General features: G+C 43.9%; 1 protein-coding gene across 3 annotated transcripts in view; it reads left to right on the top strand.

Annotated features, from left to right (window-relative positions):
* Window positions 1–26,896, top strand: part of kansl1b (KAT8 regulatory NSL complex subunit 1b) — a 70,837-nt gene that overhangs the window by 30,127 nt on the left and 13,814 nt on the right. For all 3 annotated transcript variants that reach the window (XM_076265895.1, XM_076265894.1, XM_076265896.1), the window contains exon 3: window positions 25,984–26,125. In XM_076265895.1, the coding sequence (XP_076122010.1) occupies window positions 25,984–26,125 (142 nt within the window). The remainder of the gene's footprint in view (window positions 1–25,983; window positions 26,126–26,896) is intronic.

Below are 26,896 nucleotides of genomic sequence, written 5' to 3'. Positions count from 1 at the left end.
CTGACCCAGCTGGTCACTGTTCACATTACATTATTATTTGTGCACCTGGGTCCGTTTAGGTCATAAACACTAGCTTCTATTTACCAATATCGCTTGGCGATGTCGCAAAAATGGCAGTTTATTTCCTGGATTTGGAACAGATAGCATTCAAACCGCTCCAGAGTTCTAGCGAACCGTACCTCAGACCTCTGTTTTCTATCCCGGGTCCGCACCCAGGTTCAGTAGAGTGCGTTCACATTAGCAAAAGCCTCGGTCCAAACAAACTCGGGTCCGGACCAAAGGGTCTAGTGTGAATGCGCCCTAAGAGTAATACTTTAATTCAAGTACAGGATGAACCCTTAAAGGTAATTTAAAAAGATTTGTATATAGATTAAATGAGTTTTAAAATATTGATGTATCAAATATTTGCAGAAATCCAACATTTTGCATATTGTGCATTCCTATGTGGTTATAAGCCTCCTAAACTGAGATTATGACCATACAAAAGTTTATGACTTTTGCAGGTGTTTGTTAGGGAAACTGAAAGATAGGACTAAAAGGTGATAAAGTTGTGTGTTGGCAGCCGAAAGTCCCTGTAGGAAACTGAAGAACATCCTGAGATGAAGGGATGACCAGAGAACACCGATGGAGATTTGATTTCAGAGAGAGAGAGGTCATCTGTTGCACTAAAGCGGAAAGAAAACTAGATTTCATGTCTGATATTAAGCAACTTTCACTTTCAAGTTCGAGTTGAGTGTAGCAGACAGCTGAGAGCTCTACTCAAAATATACCCCTGAAATCCCCTTCATAAGTGTCTGTGTGTGGCTGTGCGTGTGCTTCTGTTTGAGACTGTGCAAGACTGAGCTCTGTATGTGTTTCAGTGTAGACGGGAGTTGCTGGTTGTGTCAAATAATATTTGTACTTGAAAGCGGAGAGACTGGCTGTGGCTGGCTCTTGGCTGGTTTTCTTTCACAAAGTTCAGGGTTTGGGTCCCTTATCTTGCCGAAACTACACCGACACCCGGGACCTACTCTGAGAGTGAAAACAGTTACCAGAAATGTCAACGCACGCGTAGTTTCACACAAAAAGGACATGCTTCAAAGAGAGTGGTAAAGGTGTGGTTAAAAACGGACTAAATGGACAGAACCAGGCTTAAATTTAACTACTTAAAGCCAAAGCTGGTCTTACTCTGCTCTCTCCCCTTGACTTTATTGGGAGCTGCTGTTGGGAGTTTTTGGACATGGGCTAGGCTAGCTAGAGGATCTAATTTTTACCCAGAAAGCCATTAGGCATTCAGCACTAGCGTGCTGAACCAATCAGCCTGCTGATTCAGCTTTAGCCTGCTCTGGGAGTGTTTGAGCTTGTGACAGGTGGCTTGCAGTGGTATTTATAAGGCCACATGGTGGCCAGTCAATTATGTCACCCCTCTGGTCAGAATATGAAAGTGGAGGTGTGGTGGTCACGGGTATTTAGGCTCATTTTATAATCTGCACTAATGGTTACAAAGTGAGTCAAGGATGACTTCTGCTTGTGTTCTTAAGATGCCTTGATTGTCTAGATCATGTTCATGATCGTAGTGTCTGTGTTTTTTTTTTTTTTTACCCTCGTGGCGTGCCACATGGTGGAAAGGTTTCTGGAATGTTGAGGCAGCGTTCCTGACAGCAGCAGTGTTTATTTGCAGTGCAGCCAGCATAGACAGATGCAGGCAGGCTAACCTACATTTCAGTGAGAAGTCAAGTCACATGACCATTGTGTAAGACCAAATAGGCTTACTTGCAGATTATGACACACAAGTAAGTGTGTGTGTGTGTGTGTGAGGTAAAGAATGAGAATAAGGGAGACGGGAGAGCAGGATAGTTCTCCTCATTCTAAAGAAAGCTCCTAAAGCAAGTGATAGGCTGAAGGGAAATTCATGTCACCTTTTTCCAATGTGAGCCACTCAGCTGTACTAGGCTGTGATCTAGGGCTGGGCGATATACCGAATATATTCGATATATCGCAGTTTGCTGTACGTAAGATACATTAAAGTGTCATATCGCAAATATCGAGTATTTCACAGTCATCATTTTTTTAAGCGCCAACACTTACTTTGCCGTTTCGTGTCCCTATCTCTCTTAACCTCTCCCTCTCCCTCTCAGTAACAACGTGAACAACGCACATTACACACTCACCCACCAATCCTGAACAATCTATTGAGATGAGGGGGTAACGTCTTAGTGTAGACGAGAAGAAGTGAACTTTCAGTTCAAAAGCGGCGGTAGCATTTCTATCTATGGGTAGGCCTACCATAGGCAACCGTTGTTCAACAATGAGCTAGGTTAATAGATGGAGGCAGTTCTGATTTGGTTACACGAAACGAAATACAAGAGATTTTCAAATATCCCTGCATTAGGCTGAAGGACTATCCTACTGTCTATGTCTGTGCATGTCCGACTGTTTCGAAACGACAGCGCAAATGCTCACATCTCACTCTCCACACATGCTTTTCTCATGCTAAATGTTCGCCCATGCTTCCCTACAGATTGATTTTTTTAATTAAATTCATGAGATCTGCGCATTGAGGCAGATTAGACTACTGTCTATGAGTGCATCTGACTGTTTCAAAACAAAAACGCAACCGTGTCTTATTTATCAACCAACAACCGAACGACTAATTAAGGAAGCACGGACCTTACCTTCTATCTGATGTAAGCCATCATCATTCATATGGAGACATATCAGTGGCAGATTAAAACCAGCTAAATTGGACTATTTGGAACTATTTGGAAAGTTAGCTAAAGCCATGAAGCCATGCAAAAAGAGAAATGAGTTTACAGTTTATCCTGAAGATTGGATAAGATGAGGAGCCTTTTAAAGAAGACCGGGAAAGAAGAAGAGAGAATGACAAAGCCAAATAACAGGCCATGATGAATGCTCTGCATTCTAGGCTAAAATAAATCAATTGATATACCCTATTTAGGTGTGTTGAAATGTTTGTATGCACACTTTTCCCTATGTGAAACTTAGTTGGCTACTGGCAAGAATTCAAAACTACTTTCACTCCTGCTTTTACATGCAAATGTAAAATAGAAACCTGTGAATAACCAACAATGTGTTAATGCGGATATAATTTGCAGGGATTGGACTGGTATGATTTATCCTAGCCTACTGCATCATACTGGCATGATTTAAAACATCATAGGGTGAAAGTGAGAATTCATTAAGTCCTTTTGAGAAAATTTCAAAATATCGAGATATATATTGTATATCTTGAAATAGACTGAAAATATTGCGATATTATTTTTTAGCCATATCGCCCAGCCCTACTGTGATCCAGAGAAACTGTCCCACACAGATGCTGGAGTGAGGAGCGATCAGAGTCTGGTGTGGTGGGTGGGTGGGTGTGGCATGGTTTTGCCAGCAGTCGTGGCCTCGCGTGATACTGTGATGTAATGCTACACCTGGCCATGTTTGCATTCCCAAAGTCATTCCCTGTGCCCTTGAAGGTGAAGACACCTAGGACTATGGTCTCTTATTTTCAAGGAGTACTTGTGTTCCAGGGTTAAAAAAGTTAAGAGCACAGACAAAAGTTTGGCCACACAGTTAGTTTGGTCTTCAATGACTTGTACATAGCTTAAGGACTTATAACATACCAATGCTAAGATTGAGAATATCACAGAAAACAGGATTTATTTAAACAGGACTATGTTATATTATTTTCACATTTTTAACATTGTCATTATGTGTTCAGCATATTTTCCATTTAAGGTTACATTGTGCTTGCATCAGATTGGCTTGACCAGTTTTGATAGGTCGGGTGCTTTGACTGATTCCAGCCAGCCTTGTGACTTTGTTAACATTGTATTTCACAGGCCAACATTGACGTTGTTTACGGTCATTTGCTCCAGTGTGCCTGAAGTTGTTTTGGAACTGGGGAAATTATTGTTTTGGTTTAGTCTGAAGAGTATGGATGCTGAGCAGGTGTTAATGGTCTATCCGTATATATATGACCACCTCTGGACCAATCACATAACGGGATAGCTCAGAACATTCGGCTCTGGTCTATCCTATATAGCTATGCTTTGGGAAGCAGTTCTGTGAGGACCTGTAGAGCAGGTTATTGAATAGTGATGTTAGGAATCATTAACGCTGCTCGCTTAAGAGTCCTAATGTTACCCCTCATCGTGGCTTGTCTGTACCCAAATCCTCAAGTTTCCATAGACACCAGCCCTTGATACAGGAGGCTAAGGCACTAGACTTGAATCCTGCTGCTGTGTGTGTGTGTGTCCATGAATACTCATCACCCCTGGCTAGCGTGGCAGTGAATGCACACCACCTAATTTCTTGTGTATGTGAAATGACCTGGAAAAATCCACAGTGTAAACATGATTCTGCTGCCTTGAACTTTTTGACCATAACCTAGGAATCCTTAGCTTAGTGCCGAGGCCATGTGGTTCCTTAATACTTCTGGGCTGATATGCTGTTGAATGTATTTGATATCTCAAATAGACATGGGTTGGCTAAAATAAGTAGTTGCCAGACACACACACACACACACACACACACACCGGATAGGGTTGGATGAACAGCACCATCAAAGGTGGGTTATATTTTTTTGTTTCTGTTGTATTGGTACCCCAAGCATAAAAGTATAAATTCACGTTAATCGATCATAGGTCACTGTGAACAGAACATGCCTCTACCTTGTCTGAAGCATCCCTCAGTTGCTAGTTTTCTATATCTGGTGTCAGCTTGGCTGTAATTGTGCTGATGTGGGATCAGTCCCCTCTCTTAACTCGCACTGTAAAAGCTGAGATATATTAGTGGTGTTTTGGCAGGCCCTGGGTAAACATGATAACCTGGGTTCAGCGTATGACCTGTCTCTGGCCCTCCTGTCCCGTGACCCATTTAACCATTTGATACCTGAACCCGCAAGAGCCTCAGGGGCAGCCATATGTGTGTGCGCCTGTGTCAGAGAAGCATGCATTCATTAATTAGTGTGTGTGTGTGTGTGTGTGTGTGTGTGTGTGTGTACGTATGGCTCCTGTGTGTGGTTACAGGCACCCTTTCAGCCTGAAAGATTCGGTTTCCCGGCAACAGTGTCAGCTCGTGTAAAGCCTCATTCATGCTCATCTGATCCAGAGCACAGACGGCTCCTGAAAGCAGCCACAAAAGGGGGCATGTTAAATTAGCCTAAGCTGCCAGGGATCTGAATGTGTGCGTGAGGGTGCTCTCTCTCTCCCGCTCTCTCTCCCTCCTTTCTGTTTTTTGCTCTGACTCCCTCCCTTTTCCACCCCTGTATTCTTCCTCTCTTTGGACTCTCTCTCTAACCCTGGATAAAATCCAGATCAATTATTAGCCTAGCCATTGCTAATAAAGTCTCCTCTTATGAATAGATGAGCAATTTGAGAGTGAAACCCAAAACCCACTAGCAGCCCCAGCATCCATTTGCTTGCCTTCCCAGCAGCCATGTTGAATTTCTGTCCCAGTTCTCTCTGTCCCATTTCCTGTTGAGTTAGTGGTGGAGGAAGTAGACTTGGATTCATCTCCCTGCTTTGTCATGCCTGCTTGATTGTCTTTTGCTCCTTGTCCTTCTGTTTATCTCTTTGGGTCTATGTTTCGTAATGTACCCTATCTCTTACTTTCTCACCTGTTGAGTTTGTGTTTTATGTAATTACCCTGGTGGTTTATGGGGTATAGAAAGGAATAAAAGAACAATGTGCAATGCCGCTTGGGTAATGCTTTGTGTGTGCGTGTGTGTCTGGATAATTGCTTCTGTGGGTCTTGGTGACCTCCTTGTGTTCAAGTTCAGCCTGTTTTCCCTGCCAGCTCATCCAGCCAGTTAGGCTGGGTTATTATTTCTGCTCAGGCTGTCATTGTATTCCTCCATACATGTTCTATTTGCACCCCCTTATCACAGTCACCTTTGTGTCTGCGGCCATCCACCTTTGACAGGTCATTTTGTGCCCAGGATTTAAATGGATGATACCTGTGCTCCTGTTGCTCATCCGGATTTCAGCATGTTTCTCATTTAACTTCTTTCACTTCTTTTTTTCCCCTTCTGTCCATCTTTCCTGCTTCCTTCATTAGTTTCTCCTCCTCCCCCTCCTCAATAAAGATGAGTCTACATCAGTGTAGCCGAGCCGGGGAATTACATTCGTCTTTTTAATCAGCCTGAGGATTACGATTACTCGGGATTAGGTTCCAGGCCCGAGCCCCAAGCTAGGGAGGAATGGAATGAAGTGGAGTGGAATGCCTTTTTTTGGCACCATTGGCACACATTTGAATGAGCTTTTATGACGGGCGTGGATGGGTGCTTGCTCCTGCAACCTTTAGGGCTCAGGGGTTTTTTTTGCCCTTCGGATAAACCCGCACACAAACACACACACGGAACCATACACTCGGGGAAACACTCAAAGGTGTGTAAAACCAGATGAACATATACCAAAAACCATGCCCCCGCCTTCTCTTAACCAACGTTAAAGGCATGTAGTGTGTTTGCGCAAACACGCATGTAACCTTCCATCTTTCCACACAAACGGTCAAAAGTATGTAAACCCAACTGTCTCAGATAGACATTCACACACACACACAAGCTTTTTTCTGAGGGAGGCCAAGATAAGATTGAAGGTTACTGGTGTGTTGATGAGGCAGTCATGCAGGGAAGGAGAGCTGCTTTTGTTAGTAGTGGGAAACCAGCACTGGCCTTCTCCCCAAAGCTGATTTCAGTATTCCGGTATCTTTAACTAAGGCTCTGCGTGATGGGAGCATCAGCTAGTAGAAACATCAAGAGCCTGTAGTTGAGGCCTTAGATCCGGTAGCTGTCAAGCTGCTCTTCACCCCTCTTTTACCTGTTCTTTTATCACTTCTTTTGCTCTCACTCTACTATTTTTTTTTCTTTGTCTCACTCCTTCCATCTCCAGCCGTTCCACCTCCTCCCCTTTCCTGGTTTGATGGATAATAACAATGGTATTGGGTGTTTGCATGGCTGGCTTTGTTCTGGGCTCATGGCAGGAGCTTTTGAAGTGGCTCACCTCTGAATCTCATCACTGCATGGTGTGCGTGTGCGTGTGCGTGCGCGTGTGTATGCGCGTGCACATGAGGGATGGCTGTGCAGTGCATATCTTCAAGGTATTAAAGACGAGGCCCATTTGGAAAATTCCCCTCTGCAGGGGGATCTCCTTTTAGTTTCTTTGTTTTACTGCTGTTTTATGATGTTTGAGATGCTTTTTTTAGTGTTATGATGTGGAAATGTGTACAGCCATTGTCTTTGTTCTACAGGTCTCTGTGGGGGTCGATGTCCTCTATTATTCAGAGTACATGTAATGCAGTATAACACGCTTGTTAAAGTGGCTGTCACAATACAGTGTGATCTGTGTTGATGAAAATGGGCTTCGTCAGACTGCAGAGAGGGGTGAGAGGGAAGGCTTTGATTATACCTGCTAGTGGAAGTGCACATGGGCAGCTGTGGACACTTTGGATGTGTAGTTTTAATTTTACTTGCTATTCTCCTTGTACTTACCAATAACCATGACTTAATTGTGGATTCAAAGCACATAGGACTGGTCAGAAGCAAGCAATAGGCAAGATATTGCCTTCAGGTACTCTGTAATGGTTATAGTGCATCTCTCACACGAGTGCAAAATTAGAAAGACACCCAAACAGAAGACCTTAACTAGACCACATTGGTTGTGGTCGTAGTTATACCTGCGCATTAATCCAATTGTTCATGCATGTACCCCAAGTGGGTCATCTTAACCTGACGGCTTGACTGGAAGTGAGGCTGCTGACCTGGATGTGGGTTTTTTTCCCTCTCCCCGTCTGATTGTCATACTCTGATTCTTCTTTTCTCTCTCTCTCTCTGGGAGTAGGGGAGTGGAGCTTTTCACCCTCCTGCTGAACACCTGGACTGTGTGCTTTTATCTACACGCACAGTTAAGACTCCAGCTGTATCTAGGTTTGCCTTTCTTCTTATCGAAATACAACACCACATGCCTAAACGGCCCCCTCAGACTTGAAGCTAGTTGTTGCTAAGCTGGAGTTGTTGAAAAGGAATACATCAGCAGGTGTGTGAGAGAGAGAGATGCCCCTTGGAGTTATTGGACTGAGCTGGCTCTTGGCCAGAAGAAAAATATTTTTCATGAAGAATCTTTAACTTCCCTAGATGATATAGAGGGCTATTGACTGCTCTTCGTCAGAAGCAGATGAGGCTGCGTTTTATGAGGCCGTGTGGGTGATGTGTATCTTTGCTTAGCTTAGTTCCAGACTGAAGTTTCAGATGATTGACAGGCATGTTGGCTTAGAGGTTAACACTGCCAAATGTTGTGCAGTCTGCATCTGTCTTCTAAACTACAGTGTGTGTGTGTGTGCAGGTGTTGCTGAGCATGGTCTATTTATTTTGCACCGTACTGTGCATGAGAAGGCTGTACGAAGACAACGTTAGAGTAGGGAGCCTGTTGTTGCGGTTTTGCGCAGATGAAAGATGGAGAAACTGCAGCCACACGTAAGCGCCCCTTGCAGGCTTGTCAGCCATGAGCCGTGACAGAAACTCACATGATCTGCTGCTGTGTCAAGGAGAGGGGGATGGAAGGTTCTGTGCAGCTGTAGAAAATATCTATGCTTCACTTCTTTGACCTCATGGGAAGTGATGCTATCTGTGTGTAGGTTATGATTGGACAGAAGACTGGACAAATGGGAAGTGATTTTAAATTTTGTTTACAGAATTACTTCTGACGGTGGACATGGCAGAAAGGGATGTAGACTGACTGGATGGAGGTCATGAGAGAAAATGACCAGTGGTTTGTAATTGAAGCAAGTGTTGGGATGAAGTTAGGGAACACACCTATTGATGAAATATGCCTGGCTCACTCTGTGTTGAATCAGATAAGGGTGTTGCTGCGCTATCTCAGATGTTAGAATCGTGAAGTCCCAAAACCAAGCCCTGTGAAATATTTCTGTTTTAAATCCGGTCATATTTTATATTCCTTTTTTTAGCCATTAAAATTGTTTCCGTTTCAGGCGGGAAAAACTCATTATCTGGGAAGCCATGTTTAGGCATTAATATTTTGAAAAGTTAGCCTGGCGGGCCATCCTATATCATTGACATGTATAGTCTGGCATCGAATCATTCACCTCGCTTAATCCAAGGGGCGGGCAGAGAATTGTCTTTCAAACTGCCTAGGCATGCAATAGGCCAGCGCTACGACCATATCCGTATCCGGTCGGCAAAACGGCAAATACATCCTTCTTCGAAAGGAATGACTTAAGTGCATTGTGTTGATCTACTTTCAAAGAAAAGCACAAGTCCAACTCCTCCAAAGTTGACGCTAACGCCGATTTAAACAACCGCTCTTCGTTTGCCATAGCCACCTTCCTTGTTGTTCACCGTCGCAGGATGTCGTTATCCTGTTAAGCCCGCCTTAAGACTCTCTAACGAAATAGAGCGCTGTGATTGGCCGTCATCCACGGTGTTAAGCCAATAGAAATTCCTATGGTTCGATACTAGACGTACAAGCTGAGCAAATTAATTTGCCGCCGCTAGGGTGCGTCTAGATTTCTAGGCTATTGAAAAGTATTATTTTTGTATGATTATTATCATTAGTATTATTCATAGCCAGCCCACACTTTTTTAAGTTGAAAGACAAACATGTTTTCAGTAGGACTGGCTCTCAAAAAGCTTGTACAGCATACTCATTGCAGTGTTTCCTCTACGTTTATTTCAGCATGGCGGCCCCCCTCGGTTTAATTAATACCGCCACGGTAGCCTATCAGAATCAGGGCAGACACACATTTGCTTTTTAAATAATCATGCGACGTATCCTCCCCTGCTGGCTGCCGCTCACATTGCAATTTAACAGCCTAAACTAGTCAGAGGTTATTATGGCCCGTCCAGTTTCAGTTCACATATTATATATTGTATTGATGTAGCCTATTTAAAGCATAAACTTTCTTCTCAGTGTTTCCTCTTCATTTAGCGGTGCCACTGCTTCAGAATTAGGGGAGACGCAAAATATTGTCTGGGAGCATAGTAGGCTAAATGCCCTCCACTGGCGGCTGAAAATTGCAGTTTAAGAATAAACAGCAATGCTAATCCGAGGTAGGCCTACCTGTCTAGTTTTATTCCATAAATATATTGTTTTTATAGACGTTAGTGGCATGCGCTATCATGAGCTTCCATGTGCTACGCATGTTTGTCAACATCGCAAAAACTACAATTTTCGCAAACTTGGTGGAAAGGTGTAGCACAGGCCAAGGAAACCCCATTCATTTCTGAAGCTGATCGTATAAAGTATTTCCCATATCGTAGTCTGTAGGCCTAAGCTCGCTCGCAACAACAGCAAAAATTAAACTGGAGAGGATGTCTCCGCGAAGACACCGCTGTTACATTAGATGCGCACTCAATCGCGAATCGACACAGTAAAAAAAGCAACGACTGCTGGTAGTAACGAAGGTAAATTGCAAAACATTTTGTATGCACTCGCGGTGGTGGCCTAGTAGGCCTAATGTGAATCGCGAACTATAAAGTAAAGGAGATTTGCACCAAATAAAGGCAGTGTTGTTGGTTGTGTTTTTACAACGTGTTGGCACAAAACTTAATTTCTGTCATAAACGAAGTAAGCTAAGACATTGTCAACGTGAACTACCGTTATGTTCAAGCGTTCAAGTGACGATGTGGTTTAATGCATGGGTTAACGTGACGTGAGTCAGACAGAAGATGGGCCTGTTTTAGTTCCTGAATCCTGTCCCTCTCAAGTCACGTTAGGCTAAATGGTGTGATTAGTAACTAGAATTAAAAAACATGCCGGGAGTGACACCCTACCAGTTTTTTCATACTAAGGGGAGGTTTTTCAGTACTAAACATTCTCAGGACAAATTACATGTGGGGTAGTAGAAGCATGAAACTCAATCTGTTAGTAACTCATTGTATGGACATTTCATTTACAAAGTGGCAATGTTGTACCATACATAGATATTATTCATGGTTATAACAGTGTAATTAACTATTTGTATTTATCCACGATTGCACAACATTGGCACATTCAATGACATTGAGCTGTTCCCACATCCTGTTCCTAGCAACCCCATGAAAATTACCCAAAAATGTAATCACACCTTGTTAGATTCTTAATATCTTTCTGTTCATGTGTTGTGGAGAATGAAAACAGTTGAACAAAAATATCTATCTTTATCAAGAGGTCTAAGACAATGCTGGATTCTGTCTCGTTTGATTCATATCGATTTTGGAACCTATAATTGAGTGAAAGTAGATGCTTGAAGAATGAATTTCTGTTAGATTTCTGGGTCTATGTGTGTCCCGTACCTTTTCCTTCAGTCATCCCAAGAGTGGGGTGGACAAGAGGTGTCTGAATTTGTGTGTCCACACTGGTACTTTCCTTCACTGTGTCTTTGGATGCAAGGTTGCATGGATATTTATGTGTTTATTTTTTTTAGATGTGCCAGATTAAATCCCCTCCCCTTCACCCATGTCATTCCTTCCTCTTCGCCTCCCCAACTCTGTTTCCTGCTTTCCTGGTTGTTCACAATTTCTTGTCAACGGAAACAACAACTGTGGCATGCTGACATGGTTGCGTTGCGCCCCAGTTGAACACTTCTTTCACCCCACAGCTCATACCGAAAGAACAAAGGGATTCCCAAGAAGTCTGTGCCTTTCCTTTTTCTGCCTTACCCAGGGTTGTAAAGCAGCCAAGTCATGTTTTCTTGACTGATAAAATTGAATGCCCATCTTTGGCTATGTTGTCAGTAGTGGACGTGGCTGTACGAGGTTCTGATATGGCATTGATTTAAACTGGTGATGGGGGTGTTGGTAACCATAACGTAACACAGCTTGTAGTGTTGAAAACATGAGGTTGAGTTGAAGCTAACAGGAAGCCTAGTATATTTAGTTAATGGTTATATTAAGAATTGTGGTAGCACAGTTAACATCAACTTTACTCGGGGCATCAAGGAAGCGTAGGTTGTTCTGGCAGCAGCTCCCATCACAGCCGGCCGTAAACAACTGCAGCTCTCTGTTTATGACGAGGGAGGAAGTAGTTTTCCTGCACCGTCCCAAAGGCCATATTTCCAGCTTTCTGCCATTCTCTACCAGAAGCTCTGTTATGGTTTCCCTTTACCCATGTTTTTTCACTGCTAAATCTGTGCAAATCCGAACTGTCAACCGATTCAGAAAGAAATTGGGGGAAAATTAAACTAGGAGGAGTTGCCTGATTTTACCATGGGGACCTTGAGGGATGGTGTTGTCCTCAGAACCATTCTGTCCTTTAGGGGAAATGAGGTTGAAGCAACTGCTGCTTTTGAAATAACTGTGCCAAATAAACACCCCCATTACCATAAGAAAGGACCACCCTCAGTGCAACCTAAACTCTCCCTAATGCATTACACTACACTTTTCACTTTCCCTTCTTTTCCCCCCTCTCTTCCTCTCTCTCTTTCTTTCTCTCTTCCCCGCTCTCCCTCCACCCCATCATCTGTACCTGGCAGCGCCTGCAGTGTTTGGACCCCAATGAAAGGATTCCTCTGTCTGTGTGTGTGTGTGTGTGTGTGTGTGTGTGTGGAAGAGGAAGAGAGTGCAAGACATCATGTTGGTGTGAGTCTGTGTGACTACTGTACAAGTCCTGTGTGTGTGTATGTAGGGGTGTGCTGGGTTTGTACTGAACTTCAAGTTTAGGATAATTCAAATGATATGAAGGAGAACGTGCTTGTGTTTTTATCTTTCTCCATACATTAGTACTGCAATTTGTTCATCTTACTTTGTGGAGCAGCGTTTCTCATTGTGCTTTCTTTGTTTGGCCAAAGTCCTCCCCATTCTCCGAATGTGAATCTGAACTCTAGCTTTATCTGTAGACTGGTATTTCAGGGCTGTTGGCCCCATATCAGACAAAAGGGGAAGATTACCAAGAGAGGACAGAAGGGGAGAGAGGGGGAGCCAGACACACACAGAGAAACTCAAGGAGAAGCAGTGTGGTGGTGATCACATTTGTTAGATTTCTGGCGTAGCTGCTACAGATGAAGGCCAGGTTGAGCTGCTCCCTCTAGCCCTCCTCGGAGATCCAGTGGGTTCTGGGTTTGGGGCGTGTTCCTCATCTACTCTGTAGTTAATTTCCCCTTGCAGCTCTGTCTGTCTGGTATCACAGCTAGAACTGTGAGCTGGGAATAGATTCAAACAGGAATTGATGCAAATGTTATTTCTTTAAATAAGGTTTTGTGTGTCTGTCTCTGTGTGTGTTTCACTGGCTGGAAGAAAGGTAGGCATTTCCAGACTTGTGGGTCTCATTCTCAGTCCTAAATACTCGGCACTCAGCAGTTAATGACTAAGCAAGATGCAGTGTGGTACACGTTTCATGAAGTCATGGCTGAATCTAACCCATGCGCCTCTTACTGGATTATGTTGAACATCTGCTGTGTGTGTGTGTGAGTGTGTGTTTCTGAGATGGTGTTGTATTGTTAAGATATTTTGCAACTCATTCAAATGGGTTTTAGTTGTCACATGTTCATGGAAATACCACAGTTAACCAACATGGGTGTGTGTGTGTGTGTGTACCCATTTTAATCCTAAACCTGTTGAAAGAGCTTTATGTCTGAGAACCCCCTGACCAGCTTTGTCCATGTGCCATCTTCGTGTGTGTGTCTGTCTGTCTGTCTCTGTCAGTGTGTGTAAGTATCTGTAGTTTCCGTGTGTGTGTGTGTAAGGGAGGCAGCACTAATTCAGGGGAGATAATCTTGTTGTTTTCTGACATTGTCTGCTCACAACAGAACAGATTCCTGAGCCACTGAACTGTGTGCCTCTGAGAAGATCGAGTAGGGCACAATGGCCTGTGTGTGTGTGTGTGTGTGTGTGTGTGCGTGTGTGCATGTGTGAGCGAGAACGAGAATATGTGGTGTTCTTGACGAGTTATGGATGTCCACCTTGTGAAGGTCTGTGATTCTCTTATGTGTGTGTGTGTGTGTGTGTGTGTGTGTGTGTGTGTGTGTATGTATGTGTGTGTGTGTGTGTGTGTGTGTGTGTGTGTGCTGCTCTTTCCTCCGCTTTGCCCATCTGACTTAAAAGTGAACAGTTTATCTTATGCGTGCATGCCTATGTGTCCACAGGCTCTCTGAATATGACCTGAACAAAGTGCCTCCCTTTTGCTCCCTGTTCATACTATCTCCCTCTATCTCAGAATTGTCATCTGTCTGCGTTTGAGCTCTGAATGGCATCCTACATGTAGATCCAGTGGAAATAGTTTGGAATAGGAAGAGTAGCCCGCTCATCTTGCCACATTACCACTGATGCCGTTTTCTGTGACTTTCTCGTTGTGGATGCTGGTCAGTGGTTGAGATGGGTGGGATGCACATGAGGCACAGCAGTGCTAATGACGTGTAGCTAGCTAGCATTGGGATACACACACACACACACACACACACACACACACACACACACACACACACACACACACACACACACACACACACACACACACACACACACTTAACCTTGCTAAAGCATGGAGGTGGCTATGCTCTCAAGTAAACACAAGGGCAGCCAAGGGGGAAATTCCTGGCGACACACAAGTGCACGTACGGACAACTGTACGTACACACACATAGAGGAAAACAATCCAGTGGGAAAAGCCAAAACTAAAGGGAAATTCCTTTTCTCCCAATCTTGTCTCAAGGGAATGGAAACTGATGGTGTTTCTCTGTCATTTTTCTCCCCTTGAAATAAATAGTTTTTTTCCCTTTGCGCACAATACATGAATAGTAAGATCTTCTACTGGTCATGGATATTCCTGTAATATCCTTCACTAAAGTGAGCACATCTGGCCTGTGATCGGAGGGGATTCAGCAGAAGAGTCATGAGAAAAGATGGGAAAGGGGGGGACCAAGAGAAAGGGTAAGAGAAAGATGAACACAGAATGTGGAAAGTAAATGTCTGGTACTGGCATGAGATGGATGGAATGAGGCCTGCGAAATCTGCACTGGTCACTTGGTGTGTGAGTGATGGACCACTCCGTGACCAAGATGACACACGCACGCATGCTACACTGTATTATCCAAAAGCCGCTCCAGACCACCGATCGTGGATTGTAAACACACACATGCACTCACTCTCTCCTGGCTAGCTCGCCACAGTAGACAGCAGTGTGACTAGCAGCTGGCTACATGCTGCTCTCCTCATACCCAGCTTCAGAGAGAGGGAGAGGAGAGATAAAGGGAGAGGGAGCACACAAAATGGCTCCCTCCTCTGCCATCTGTGATTTTAGGAGCCTGGTGCTGTTACTCAGTCAGAGGCTCAGTCAGAGCTGTGGGTCTGTGAAAAGAGAGAGAGCAAGAGGGAGGGAGAGCAAGAGAGAGGTGGGTAGGGCCTGGGGTGGTTCTTCTCATAAACCTCAACTGTGGTGCTGTCTGTATCACTCCTGCACTGTGAGAATGATTTTAGCCGCCTTTGATGACCAGCCCTGGCTTTTTATCAGTGGAAAATACTACTTCTGCCTCTAGGAACACAATTAATAGAGGCACAAGTGCAATCAACATTTATCCCAGGTGTATGTGTGTGTGTAGACTGGGTCTGTATTGTCTTGTATGCTCACTGATTGCTCCTGGTGAGTAGCTGGTTAATGATTCTTCCAGGCGACCTTTCCTCTGGGGTAAAGGTCAAAAGCTGAGAGTTGGTCAAATTACTTAAACGCCTTTCTCCTCCAGCACCTCTGTCCCTCTCAACCAAATGGTCTCTCCAGGCCCTCTCTATGTGTGTGCATGTGTCCATATAGTGTGTGACAAGATAATTCTTAATTCCATCTATTTGGCTTGGCTCTACAAAGATGATCCATTTGAATTCATAGATATGGCTGTTTGAAGATGAAAGAATCTAAATATGTGTGGTAGTGTGGTGTATCTTTTCATTTTAGACCTGCGTGTTTGTGGTTTATAAGGTATGTGTCTGTGTGAGAGCGAGAGAGTGGGAGAGAGAGAGCAGACACAGGGTGAACTTCGATGTCACACCTTTGATCAGCACTCCCATCTGCAGGATGACTATCCCCATGTTTGAGGATATACATACATACACACATTCTCTCTCTCCCTCTATAGTCAAGTTGTGAGTCATATCTCTCTTTTCTTTTCCATATCTCCTGCTTTCTCCACACCTCTGTGCTCGTCCCATGACCTCCTATGTTCACAGCAGTGCCTCCTCTAGTCAAGTCTGTTGCAGTCTATCTCTGGATCACTCACGAGAGCTGGCCATCTACCCATCAAATCAGCTCTCATGTCTTAGTGCCTCCATCTCCCTCCCTCGTCTCTATTTCTGTCTCTAATTTTCTCTCTCCCTCGTGCCCTCTCTCTTCCTCTTTTTCTCACGGACTCCCCCACCCCTCTCTGTCGCTCTCTCTCTCTGATGGCTGCAGTGTGTTTATGGCAGAGAGTGCTTTCTGAATGAGGCTGGAGATTAGCAGTTCTCTGCAGTGCTCTGTGTGTGTGTGTGTGTGTGTGTGTGTGAGAGAGAGAGAGAGCAAAAGAGTGAATGCATGGCCATTAGAAAATGGATCCTTTGCTTTCACAAGCCTGAATCTGCTAGCTAGAGACACTCAAGCGTCTGATGTGATTGTGGCATACTCTGAAACGTTCAGGTAGCCTTGTGGCCTCCAATTGATTTTGAACAGGCATAGATTTGCCTCATTGATTCCTACTCTGAAAATACCATAGAGGGAAGTACTCTCTCCTATGCAAATGTCCTTTCTAATAAAGTGCTATCTGACTGGGGTTGCTAAGTAACGGCGCCCACAAGAGTCTTGAGATGGTGTTTCTGTAAAGGCTTTGAATGAATTTTCTATTCTTTTTTCTTTCTTTTCTTTTTTTTAATAATAATCAGATGGATACTTCTCCTTGCCTTGTCTCACACCTGCTGTGCTGGCATATGCACACATGAACACCAGTCAAGGTCACACGGCATCATCGCCACCCTTTGAAATACTGCTGAAGGACGATGCTCTTCCTTCTCATAACTCACTCCATTAACTGCTTCCTCGGTGCATTGCCCCGAGTCAAGCCTCTTCATTTTGGCCATGGACCAGGCAGCTGGGAACAAAACATTTGACCAAAAACAGCATTGCGCCATCATCTAAGCAAGTCGTTTAGCTTGCCTCTTGGCCTGAATTGGATGAGACATAACTTATGTTACCATAGAGTAGAGCCGTACCGATATGGAATTTTGATTCCGATTTCGATATATGAGGATTTCAAAAACGAATAACGTATACATTGACTGATGCTCAATTTGAACATTTACATCATGTTAACATTTTCATCATTTAGCATATTGAAAAGTTCTGATCAAGGTGGGACAAAATGGATAGGCCTAACTATCTAGTTGCCTAATGAAAGGCTCTTATACAATACATTACGAAATATTTATTATGTAATGATTAATGTGAGTTTTTTGTGTACCTACTTTCGTGGTATTCACAGTTTATGCTTAATGACCCTATCATATGTCAGCCTTCCATCAACACTGAAGTCACAGCTGTCTGTGATTTTATGGATCCAGGATACTATGCATCCTGATAACGTTCCCTTGGCCTTTGGAATTAAAATAGCCCCACATCACATTCCCTTCACCATACCTAGAGATTGGCATGGTTTTATTTCAGTTAGCCTAATAGCTGGTTTGATTTGCATTGAGAGATGATCTTATGTAAAGTACCACATGCCAATCGTGAGATGTATGTATGTATGTATGTATGTATGTATGCATGTATGCATGCATGTATGCATGCATGCTTATGAGCCCCTGTATTTTAAGGAAGAACATTTATTTATTTACGATACATTATTCTTTTACAAAGAAAATTGGTGTGCTTAAATGTTTGATTTTTCTCCTTTGTTTAATCAAGGCATTAAGATCAATTTCCAAAAGATGATTTTTTTTTAGTCCTCTTTTTAGTCAACTTTAGCATTTGTATGTACAGGCTATGTACACTTCTGGTTTCAACTGTATGTGATATGTGTGTGGGTCACTGTCCATTCAAGGCTGCCTCTCCTTTGGGTACCTTAATCATGATTGATAGCCCATGCTGTTTCCAATGAAATGTTCAGTTCAGCTACCCAGTTAGGTGACAGTGGAGCTGATCTGGCACTGATCTCTTGAATCTGAGCCATCAGATGTACAGTGTGGATTAATTTTCAGCAGAGGAGGCAAAGGGATTCATATCTAGTACCTCCGGACTGAAGGGGACGGGAGAAATGACGTGTCCTGAATGCATTTGATCGACAGGTGTAATAAGGCTGAGACGGTTAGCCTGTTGACTGTTGGTTCTAGACTGTTTTTTTTTTTTTCCCCCATCGCTTTTGTGTGTGTGTGTGTGTTTTTTTTTGTGTTGTTGAGATGGCTTCAGTAATTCAAGTGCCCCCCCTCCATTCTCTTTCCCTCTCTGCTGATCCACAGCTGGCTGTAGGGGGTGAGGTATGTGGTTCTGCTGCCACGGCCACTCGTTGTATTCCCAGCCTGTCTGCAATCGGACACACAATGTTTACTCCAGCCTCCACTGCTCTCCATGTCCTCTCGTTCGTCCTCCGTTTTCGCTCACTCGCTTACTCACATCTGGAGCTGGTTTACTCTGCAACACACACACACACACACACTCATTGCATAACCTCACATGCTCTTTCACTCCCTGTCTTTTCCTAATTTTCTCCATTTCAGTTTTGATGTAGGTTGTGACATTGGTTATGAGTTGTTACATTGGCATTTCCAAAGCGTTGCTTTTTTATTTACACACACACACACACACACACACACACACACACACACACACACACACACACACACACACACACACACTTTATCTCTATGCAATGAAATTCCATCTGTTTCCCTCACTGAAGCACCAAGGCCTAAGCCCCTCCTCTTCTTAGTTGCATTCAGTGATTCCATTCATGTAAAAAAGCAGCATGAGAGGTCATGCAGCATAGGTCTACATTCATACTAGGAATCATACATACATACATACATACTATGTGCATACATACCAACCAGAAGGCATTCAGTTTTTCCAAGCCACAACATTCAAGTGTGGGGCTACTTTGTTAGGCTACTGGGAATTTTCCTGTGTTGGTTTTAAACCACTCTTCATAAGAATGTGTGTTGGAGAGGCATTGTGACGGCAGAGCATTGGTCACTGTGTGTTTGTCTCATTCAGTGTTTGTGAAGCTTTAATGAAGTTCTGGCTCTCCTGGTGTGGTGAGGAGGAGGCACCCACATGTTTAATTGTAGCTAACAACATTTTCTCTTTAAATAAAGAAAGGGTGTGGGGGAAAAAAGAAAACAGAAGATTCTTTCCAGCTGAAGAGGCCACAGAGGGAAAGGCGCGCACACACACACACACACACAAAGCTGAGAAAAGTAAAGGTGTGGTGTGCGTGTAGCATGTTATGTCTGGGGCAGGTCAGTCCATGCTACCTGTTCTTTCCAAGGCCCATATTTTCTCCTGAAATACAAGCAACAGCGGCAATGACCGATTCCGTGGGATAAAAAGCCTGTGGTCAACTTTTTTTTTTTCCTGGAAGTTTCACGGGTGAGATTCCAGAATCCTGAGGATTAGATGTTCTCTCGGAGCATTCCTCACTGCCTCAGAATTCCGGAATTCAGAACGATGGCTGCTTGACTCCTTTCTGCATGTCCAAGGTTTCAAATTGGAAACCGTGAGTGTTATTGGGTGTTTACACACTAAGGGCCTATCTTATGTATAAAACATGCTTTTATATTACGCAACAGAGCAGAAATTAAAATGGAGTACTCATCACTTGGCCTCACAGTCCCTGTTAATTCTGCCTCCTCCTCGTGTTTATCCAGTTACCGTTCAATACTAAGACACTGTATCTCCAACGTCTCCTGACAACAGTGAGGCATTACATGGAAATCTCCATTGTTAGTATGTCGATGTAAGGGAAGTGGTTATTATTCAAAATGGTTACTCATCTTGTGCGTTGTATGATAGTTAGTGGTGTCAGATATTGGGAACAGCTATGGGCCAATGAACAATGGGTGTTTGACCTTTTAACCTCAGTGTGTTTGATTTGAACTTCCCTGAGAGTGGTTGTGTGATGCTTTTGTTTTTGACTCTCTGTGTTTGTCTACTTGAGGTATGGGTTTGAATAGTGATGTGTTTGCCTAGCAGTCATCTTGTGAAAAGCTTGATGGTAAACATAATTCTTTTTATCATGAGTTGTTTTTTACTGATGTGTGTTTATCATGTGGTTGTATTGCATACAATGTACTTATTTTGTCACTGAGTTTTATGTTATCCTCCTCTGGTTTTGTGCATGCTTGTGATATCCGTGTGTGTTTGTGTGTGTGTGTGCACATGTTTGTGTGTCTTCAAACAGGTACGAGGGCTATAACTTTTCCAGAACACACACACACACACACACACACACACACACTCACACACACACACACACACACACACACACACACACAATAGTGGCAGTTATTTACCCCTTCTCCTTATCGTTCCCTGCACCATTACAGCTCATTGCTTGCATGGGGGAGGAGAACAGGGGCCACTTGAATGTCATACTGTGTGTGTGTGGCTATACGGTGGTATAGGAGGTTGGAGGGTGTTTTTTTTTTGTTTTGTTTTGTTTTTGTTTTTTTTGTCTGGTGAATAGAAACTTTCAGTTAAAGCACAACTGGCTGTGCTCTCAAGTACAGATATGACAGGAGGTGAGGGGGAATGGGGCGTGCCATGCTTCTATGTCACACTGTATGTGTGTGTTAAGTCCTTTCCACTTGTTAATGAAAGCCGTTGTTTTGATGTCAATATGCTGTTTTGGCGTCGGAAATTAGCTTTAGAAAAAGCCCCTTTCTGCAGTTTATTTACAATTAATGAGGAAATCAGACACAGCTGTATCTCTGCAGGGATTGTTTATATGTTGTCAGACACTTACAGTAACATTATAAGCATCTCAGTGGTGAAAACAATTGGTTTGTTTTAACACAGATGCTTGATCACATAGGTTTACGTAAGAGTAAAAATTGGGACAAAAAAGCTGTGGAAATTGGGCCCAGGTTTAAAAATGCAGTTTCCCTTTAATGACTGTTACATCATCTTCAGGTGGTTCTGATCACTTTAAACCCAAAGCCATCTTTTATTGGTAAGCTGATATTGTCACTCAGCAGCTAATTAGTTATAGGCCTATTAACACACCCTAGCAACAGCCAACTTTTACATAACTCTTGAAGGTAGCAAGCATAGCTAGGTTAACTGGTATGAGACTTAAAGGTACAGTCAGTGATCGTACGTGATTTGAAGCCCATACATTTTTTGTCACATATTTAGCAATCATCTCCTCATGATCTGCTAGTTGTCCATTCTGTGAGTACACTGTAAAAAAAACGGTCTCTGTAGGCAGCCCAGGCTCCAAAAACTGGAAACAAACAAAGTGGGGGCAGCCTGTCCCCCAAACAAAAAAACTTTGTATGGAGTTTCTGTGGAAATAGTGAAGAGAGGGGTGAGCTACCTTAAACTATGCCTACCTGATCTATTTTAGTCATAATGCTGGAAATCTTCACTGAGTGCTGTGACTTCCTTAGCCTACTTCTCACAAAGCTTTATAGGTATACCGAAACGTGCTGTTTCATGTGAGAATGAATGACCCTGTTCACATCTGGGCAGAAAGGTCTGACCTTGGCCATTTGATCGGATAGTACTTGTAATGTGAAACAAGTTGAAGTTCAAATTCTTGCCTATTGGATTAAAAAAAAAAAAAAAACTGTGGTGTGTGTCTTGCATCAATGAGTAGGGAGGACAACTTTGCATTAAACTTAAAGTGAAGACCCTGCTTTAGGTGGCCATCTAAAACTGATTTTATGTGTCTTTACCTCTGTTTTCACCCTTGGGATTAGCAAGAATACTTGTACATTCGCTATGTGTTTGTGTATGCAAAGAAGGGAGCATTAGTCAGCGTGTTGTCGATATGGTCGCTCTGTGATTTCCATTAGAATGAAGTGATTTTGTAGTTGGCCCTCAGAAGCTCAGAACTCCATAAGCGGCAACAGAAAAGAAAGAAAAAACGCCAGGCAGCATTTTTATTGCTTTATTCATGACTCACATTAGTAGTGCAGAAAGAGAATACATTTACAGTAAAACATAGGCCCCTTCTGGGCTGTGTGTGTGTGTGTGTGTGTGTGTGTGTCCTGATGCAAAGGCACCTCTCTTAAAACCACTCACTCAGATCCTCCCTTCCCTCCATTTTTCCCCAGTGCTTGGCTTCTCTCTTGCTCGCTGGTTCAGAGAATCTGGTCATGTGACTGATGGGGGGGGGGGGGGGGGGTGGGTGGTTGTACAGCAGAGGGCGAGGGCTGCACATCAGCCCCTTTGTTCTCCAGACTCCGCCCATTCAGAGAGCACACTCATTGCTCTATCTCCCGCCCTCACACACACACACCAGGCCTATCTCTTTTTTTCCCTTCTCTTCACTCTCATGCCTCCCTCTTTCTTTCTCCATGTCTCCCTTCCTCTCCTCCCTTTCTCTGCCCCCCCCCCCCCATGTCACCTAGCTCCTCTTCCCGGGCCGTTATGTGTCCGTTTGACAGCTACTGGAGGAGGGCTTAGTTCTGTGCTAATGTGCTCTAGTGTGGATGTTTGCAGTCTGGGGGCCTCTTATGGGCTTCCATTTTTGCACTGTTACGTAGCATCTGCCCACACATCTTTCATTACATGTCTCTTCTCCACCCATGTTATGAATTGCAACAGACTAATTTCCTGTCTATTTATATTCCTCTTTTTGCGTGGTGGTGTGTGTGTGTCTCTGTCTGTCTCTGTTTCTCTGTATTTGTGTGCATTTGTATTTGTCTACTAGTATGCTCTGTCTCTTTAAAATAGATCAGAGATGGCTCCAATGTTAAGATAATATTCATGTAATCCTCTGAGGGAGGCAGACATAGGAGCCAGACCATTTCCTGCCATCTCCCCATAAACTCTGCTGCTAAATGTTCTTCACCCGGATGTTTGTATGTTTCCTTGTTCTTATATTATACATAAATGGTTGTGTAGGACTGGAGAGCAGAATGGACACACCAAGAGGCAGCTATCACTGTGTGTGTTTTATCACCTATGATACTTTTCTTTAATTGTTCCTAATGAGGAGGACCATAAAGCCTAACAGCTTATGGATGTTGGTCCTTTAAAACTGCAATGCTATTTTGCTGTAAGGTCATGAAGAGGAACAAGTGGTGATGGACTCACTGGGTCAGACTTTCTGGTTGGTCCCTTCTCTGCCTATAGTTGCAAGGAAATAAATATTTGAGGAAATGTTCAAACATTTTCTCTGTGTTGCTTGAGCACTAACCACAGTGTTAGCCATCCTACTTAGATAACATGCATGGACATTGGAAAATGTGTGAGACTGGTTTAAATGTTCTCCTTGATGGAGAGAGGGAATACATCTGCCAGGTTACATGAGACAAAATAAGCAGTGAGAGAAAGCCCATTTGTTCTTCCTGAAAGGATGATGTGTCTCATTCCTGATACCGTTCAGTGGGCATTAACCCTCACCAGCCCTCCTCAACTCTCTGTCTCTCTCTCTCTCTCTCGCTCTCTCTCCCTTGCTTGTTTCTTTATGGAGCTGTTCTCTTTGGCACTGCTGTAGTCACTTCCCACACACCAGTGCTGCAGTCAAACTCACAGACTCACTCACTCGCACACACAAACACTTTGTCTCGCTCATCCTCTGACTCCCACATACAAACAAGATTTCCGACATCTGCGACACATTTTTTGCATACTGAAAGACGTACGTTCACCCTCTTAACCACACTTAACATCTGTATTCACATTCACATCTTTCTCTCTTGCTTTTCATCTCTGCCTCCACTGGTCTCCTGTGGAAGTGCAGCTGTTTCTGCCTGAGCCCCTCCCCCACACCAGACTCCTGTGGAAACATTTTAATTGGAAAAGAGGAATGGTGGGGAGATATTGCTCTGTGTTTGAGTGAAGCAGGAACTAGTAGACCTACATAGTTCACACTTTGCTGTTGTTACTGTTGGCTTATTATGCACAAATCGTATGTCAGTGTAACAATGGTTGCCACACTATATGCATATATGTGTGTGTTCGCGTACGCACGTGCGATTAGGCAGTAGGGAAAGACCGAAGTGCTGACGTACAAGACGAGAGGCTTAGGGTTTGGTGGGTTCCTGTGTGTGTGAGGTGAGGATGGGAGATGTAAGGACGGAGATGGGAATTGGCATGAGACATGTGCTGCAAAGAAACACACACACACACACACACACACACACAAACAGTCTGTGGGTTTGAAGGATTATCTTCTTCTGGGATGCTTTGTCTCAGTCTCACTCAACGCATTAGTAGATCCTCACACTTGACACTCTCTGTTCTTTTGGGTTACAGTTGAGGGCTTTCTGATTCATTATGATTTTCTCCCTGTTGCACACAGTCCATACTGTTCTGGTGATGGCTCTGTGTTTGAGAATTCATGAGAATTGTAGGAAATGATAATAGACCTCTGAGACTGAGAAGTGAGAAAAGAGTAGTGTATCAATAGGGTCTCTCTCTCTGTCTCTCTCTCTCTCCCTCCACCTCCAGTATTCAATCAGGGGATCTTGTGCACTCTCTCTCTTGCCCCATCAATGTAGGGTCCTTTGTGGAGTTGCATTCATTTGTCAGAGTTGCCAATACAGTTTGATTCAGGAAATGTAAATCAAACAGTTTTGGGGAATAGATCTGAAGATTTTCAGTGTTCTGCCACAGCATAGTAGTAATGCCTTGTCTCTTGTTGATTCTAATCTATGGAAGGGTCCTGTATTGAAGCATATTAGTACTGCAGATGTTGAGTTGTTGAATTTTGTCATTGCCGGGTATTAGAATAGTGGGTTTTGGGGTGTTGGACATTCTGAGCTGTGTGTGTGAGTAAGTGAAATCTGTGGAAATCCGCTGTGGTACTGCGTTGTGTGTGTGTGTGTGTGTGTGTGTGTGGAATGTAAAGTAGAGAAGCTGTAGTGATCTCTGTGGGCAGGGATAATGGAGAGTGGGTTATGTAACAGCACTCGCTCTAACTTACTCACTGACACACACACACTCTCTCTCTCTCTCTCTTTCACACACACTCTCTCACTCACACTTGTTTGCTCAATCTGTTTCTCTCTTCTTTTTTACTGTCGTCCCCCTTTCTGCCTTCTTTCTCTGCCCTCCTCTCCCCTCTGCCTGCTAATGCAGGGAAATCTTGAGTCATGCTGCTGCAGCTTGGTTCAGCCGAGTTCACGGTCCATGCGGTCCAGTTGTTGTCTTCCTCCCACCCTACTCTTAGACCGTCATTCACATTCACTCCCCTCTCCATCTCCCGGTCACTGACCCCAACCCCACCCCCCACCCCCCATGTCCAGGGGTTTTGGTGTTCTGTTGCCCCTGGTAGCTGGTCCGTTAGAGCACTTCTGCGTGTGTGTGTGTGTCCGATGTACAATTTGCTCTCTCAAACATACTTCTTCCACTCTCGCTCTCTTTCTCTCACGCTCACACACCCTCAAAACACACACACAAATGAGTTTTGCCCTGACCCTGCCAAATCTAATAAAGCAATAACCATTGAGAAAGCCAACCTGCCATCTGGCATACAGTCTATGAATTTTGTGCACCGGAGCTGTGCACGTCAATGTATTCGTACACTTAGCTTGTGCTTTCTCTCACTTGTAAATGACAACTTCAGACCCTCTCATATGATGTGAGAAGTCTTTTGATAATCTAATGATTGTGTGTAGGTGCAGGAGCGCTTAATCGGATATGACTATGATAGTTTTTGAGTGTGCGTTTTATGGCAGTGATGCTGGTGTGTGCAGATGTTATTTGTATGTATGCATTTGCAGTGTGATTGTGTTGTGTTGGAGCACTATGTGGGTCTTGATTTATTATGTTCATGGAGTTTTGTAATGTGTGTGTGGTGTTTGAAAGTGTTGTGTGATCTGAATGCTGAGTGTTGTTATTAATGTCTGCGTTGTGTGTCTGTGTTTCCTGGTAGATGGCGACGTGCAGAGGGGCGTTATGCTGTGGACCGGGCCTCCATTATCAGCCACTGGAACTGGCTTCAGGCTCATGTGTCAGACCTGGAGTACCGCATCCGCCAGCAGACAGACATCTACAGACAGATCCGCTCCAGCAAGGTACACACATACACAGCATCCACCAACAGTCATCTACAGACAGATCCGCTCCAGTAAAGTACACACACACACACACACACACACACACACACACACACACACACACACACACACACACACAAATACACACACTGATCTGCCAGCAGACAGACTTCCAATGCACATCACAACACAGAGCACATCTTCAGGCTTATTCTTTGCACACACACACACGCAAACAACATCCACCAGACAGAAATCTACAGACAGATCCCATCTAGCTTGGTGACATTCAGTCAGATGTACTTCGGCAAGGTCAGACCCATCTGCAGCGTTGTCATGGTAACAACATCCCCCTCACACACACATGCATGCAAGCCATAGCTCCAGCAGGCAACAATGTTCACGCTTTTATATCTGCGCTCTCATGCACACATTCATGTGCACACGTTTGGAAGTGAGATGTCTCACCTTCACTGCAAATGGGAGTGGGAATATGATTGTGCCAGTCCCCTGTGCAGCTCTTAATTTAAGCCTGTGAAATACAACACGCCATCACATGACTTCAGTGTCAGCTGACATCCTCCAACGGTCACTCACACACACACACACACAGCTGTATGTTCATTATCTCTCTCACACATTCTCTCTGCACTCCCTCATTTTTTAACTCTCTTGTCCCTCCTCCCTCCCACTACTTGTCAGTCATATCCCCTGGTTGTTTTCCTCCGACACCTTTCTTGCCCACTCCTTAGTCTTCTTGCCCTCTTCTCCTTTCCTCCCCATTTTTCC

This window comes from Alosa pseudoharengus, unplaced genomic scaffold (assembly GCF_046254945.1).
Source record: "Alosa pseudoharengus isolate Yale_2024_CS ecotype anadromous, Long Island Sound unplaced genomic scaffold, YU_APseudo_1.1 YU_APseudo_1.1_scf_4, whole genome shotgun sequence".
Lineage (NCBI taxonomy): Eukaryota > Metazoa > Chordata > Actinopteri > Clupeiformes > Clupeidae > Alosa > Alosa pseudoharengus.
This window is presented reverse-complemented; position numbering and strand designations above follow the sequence as displayed.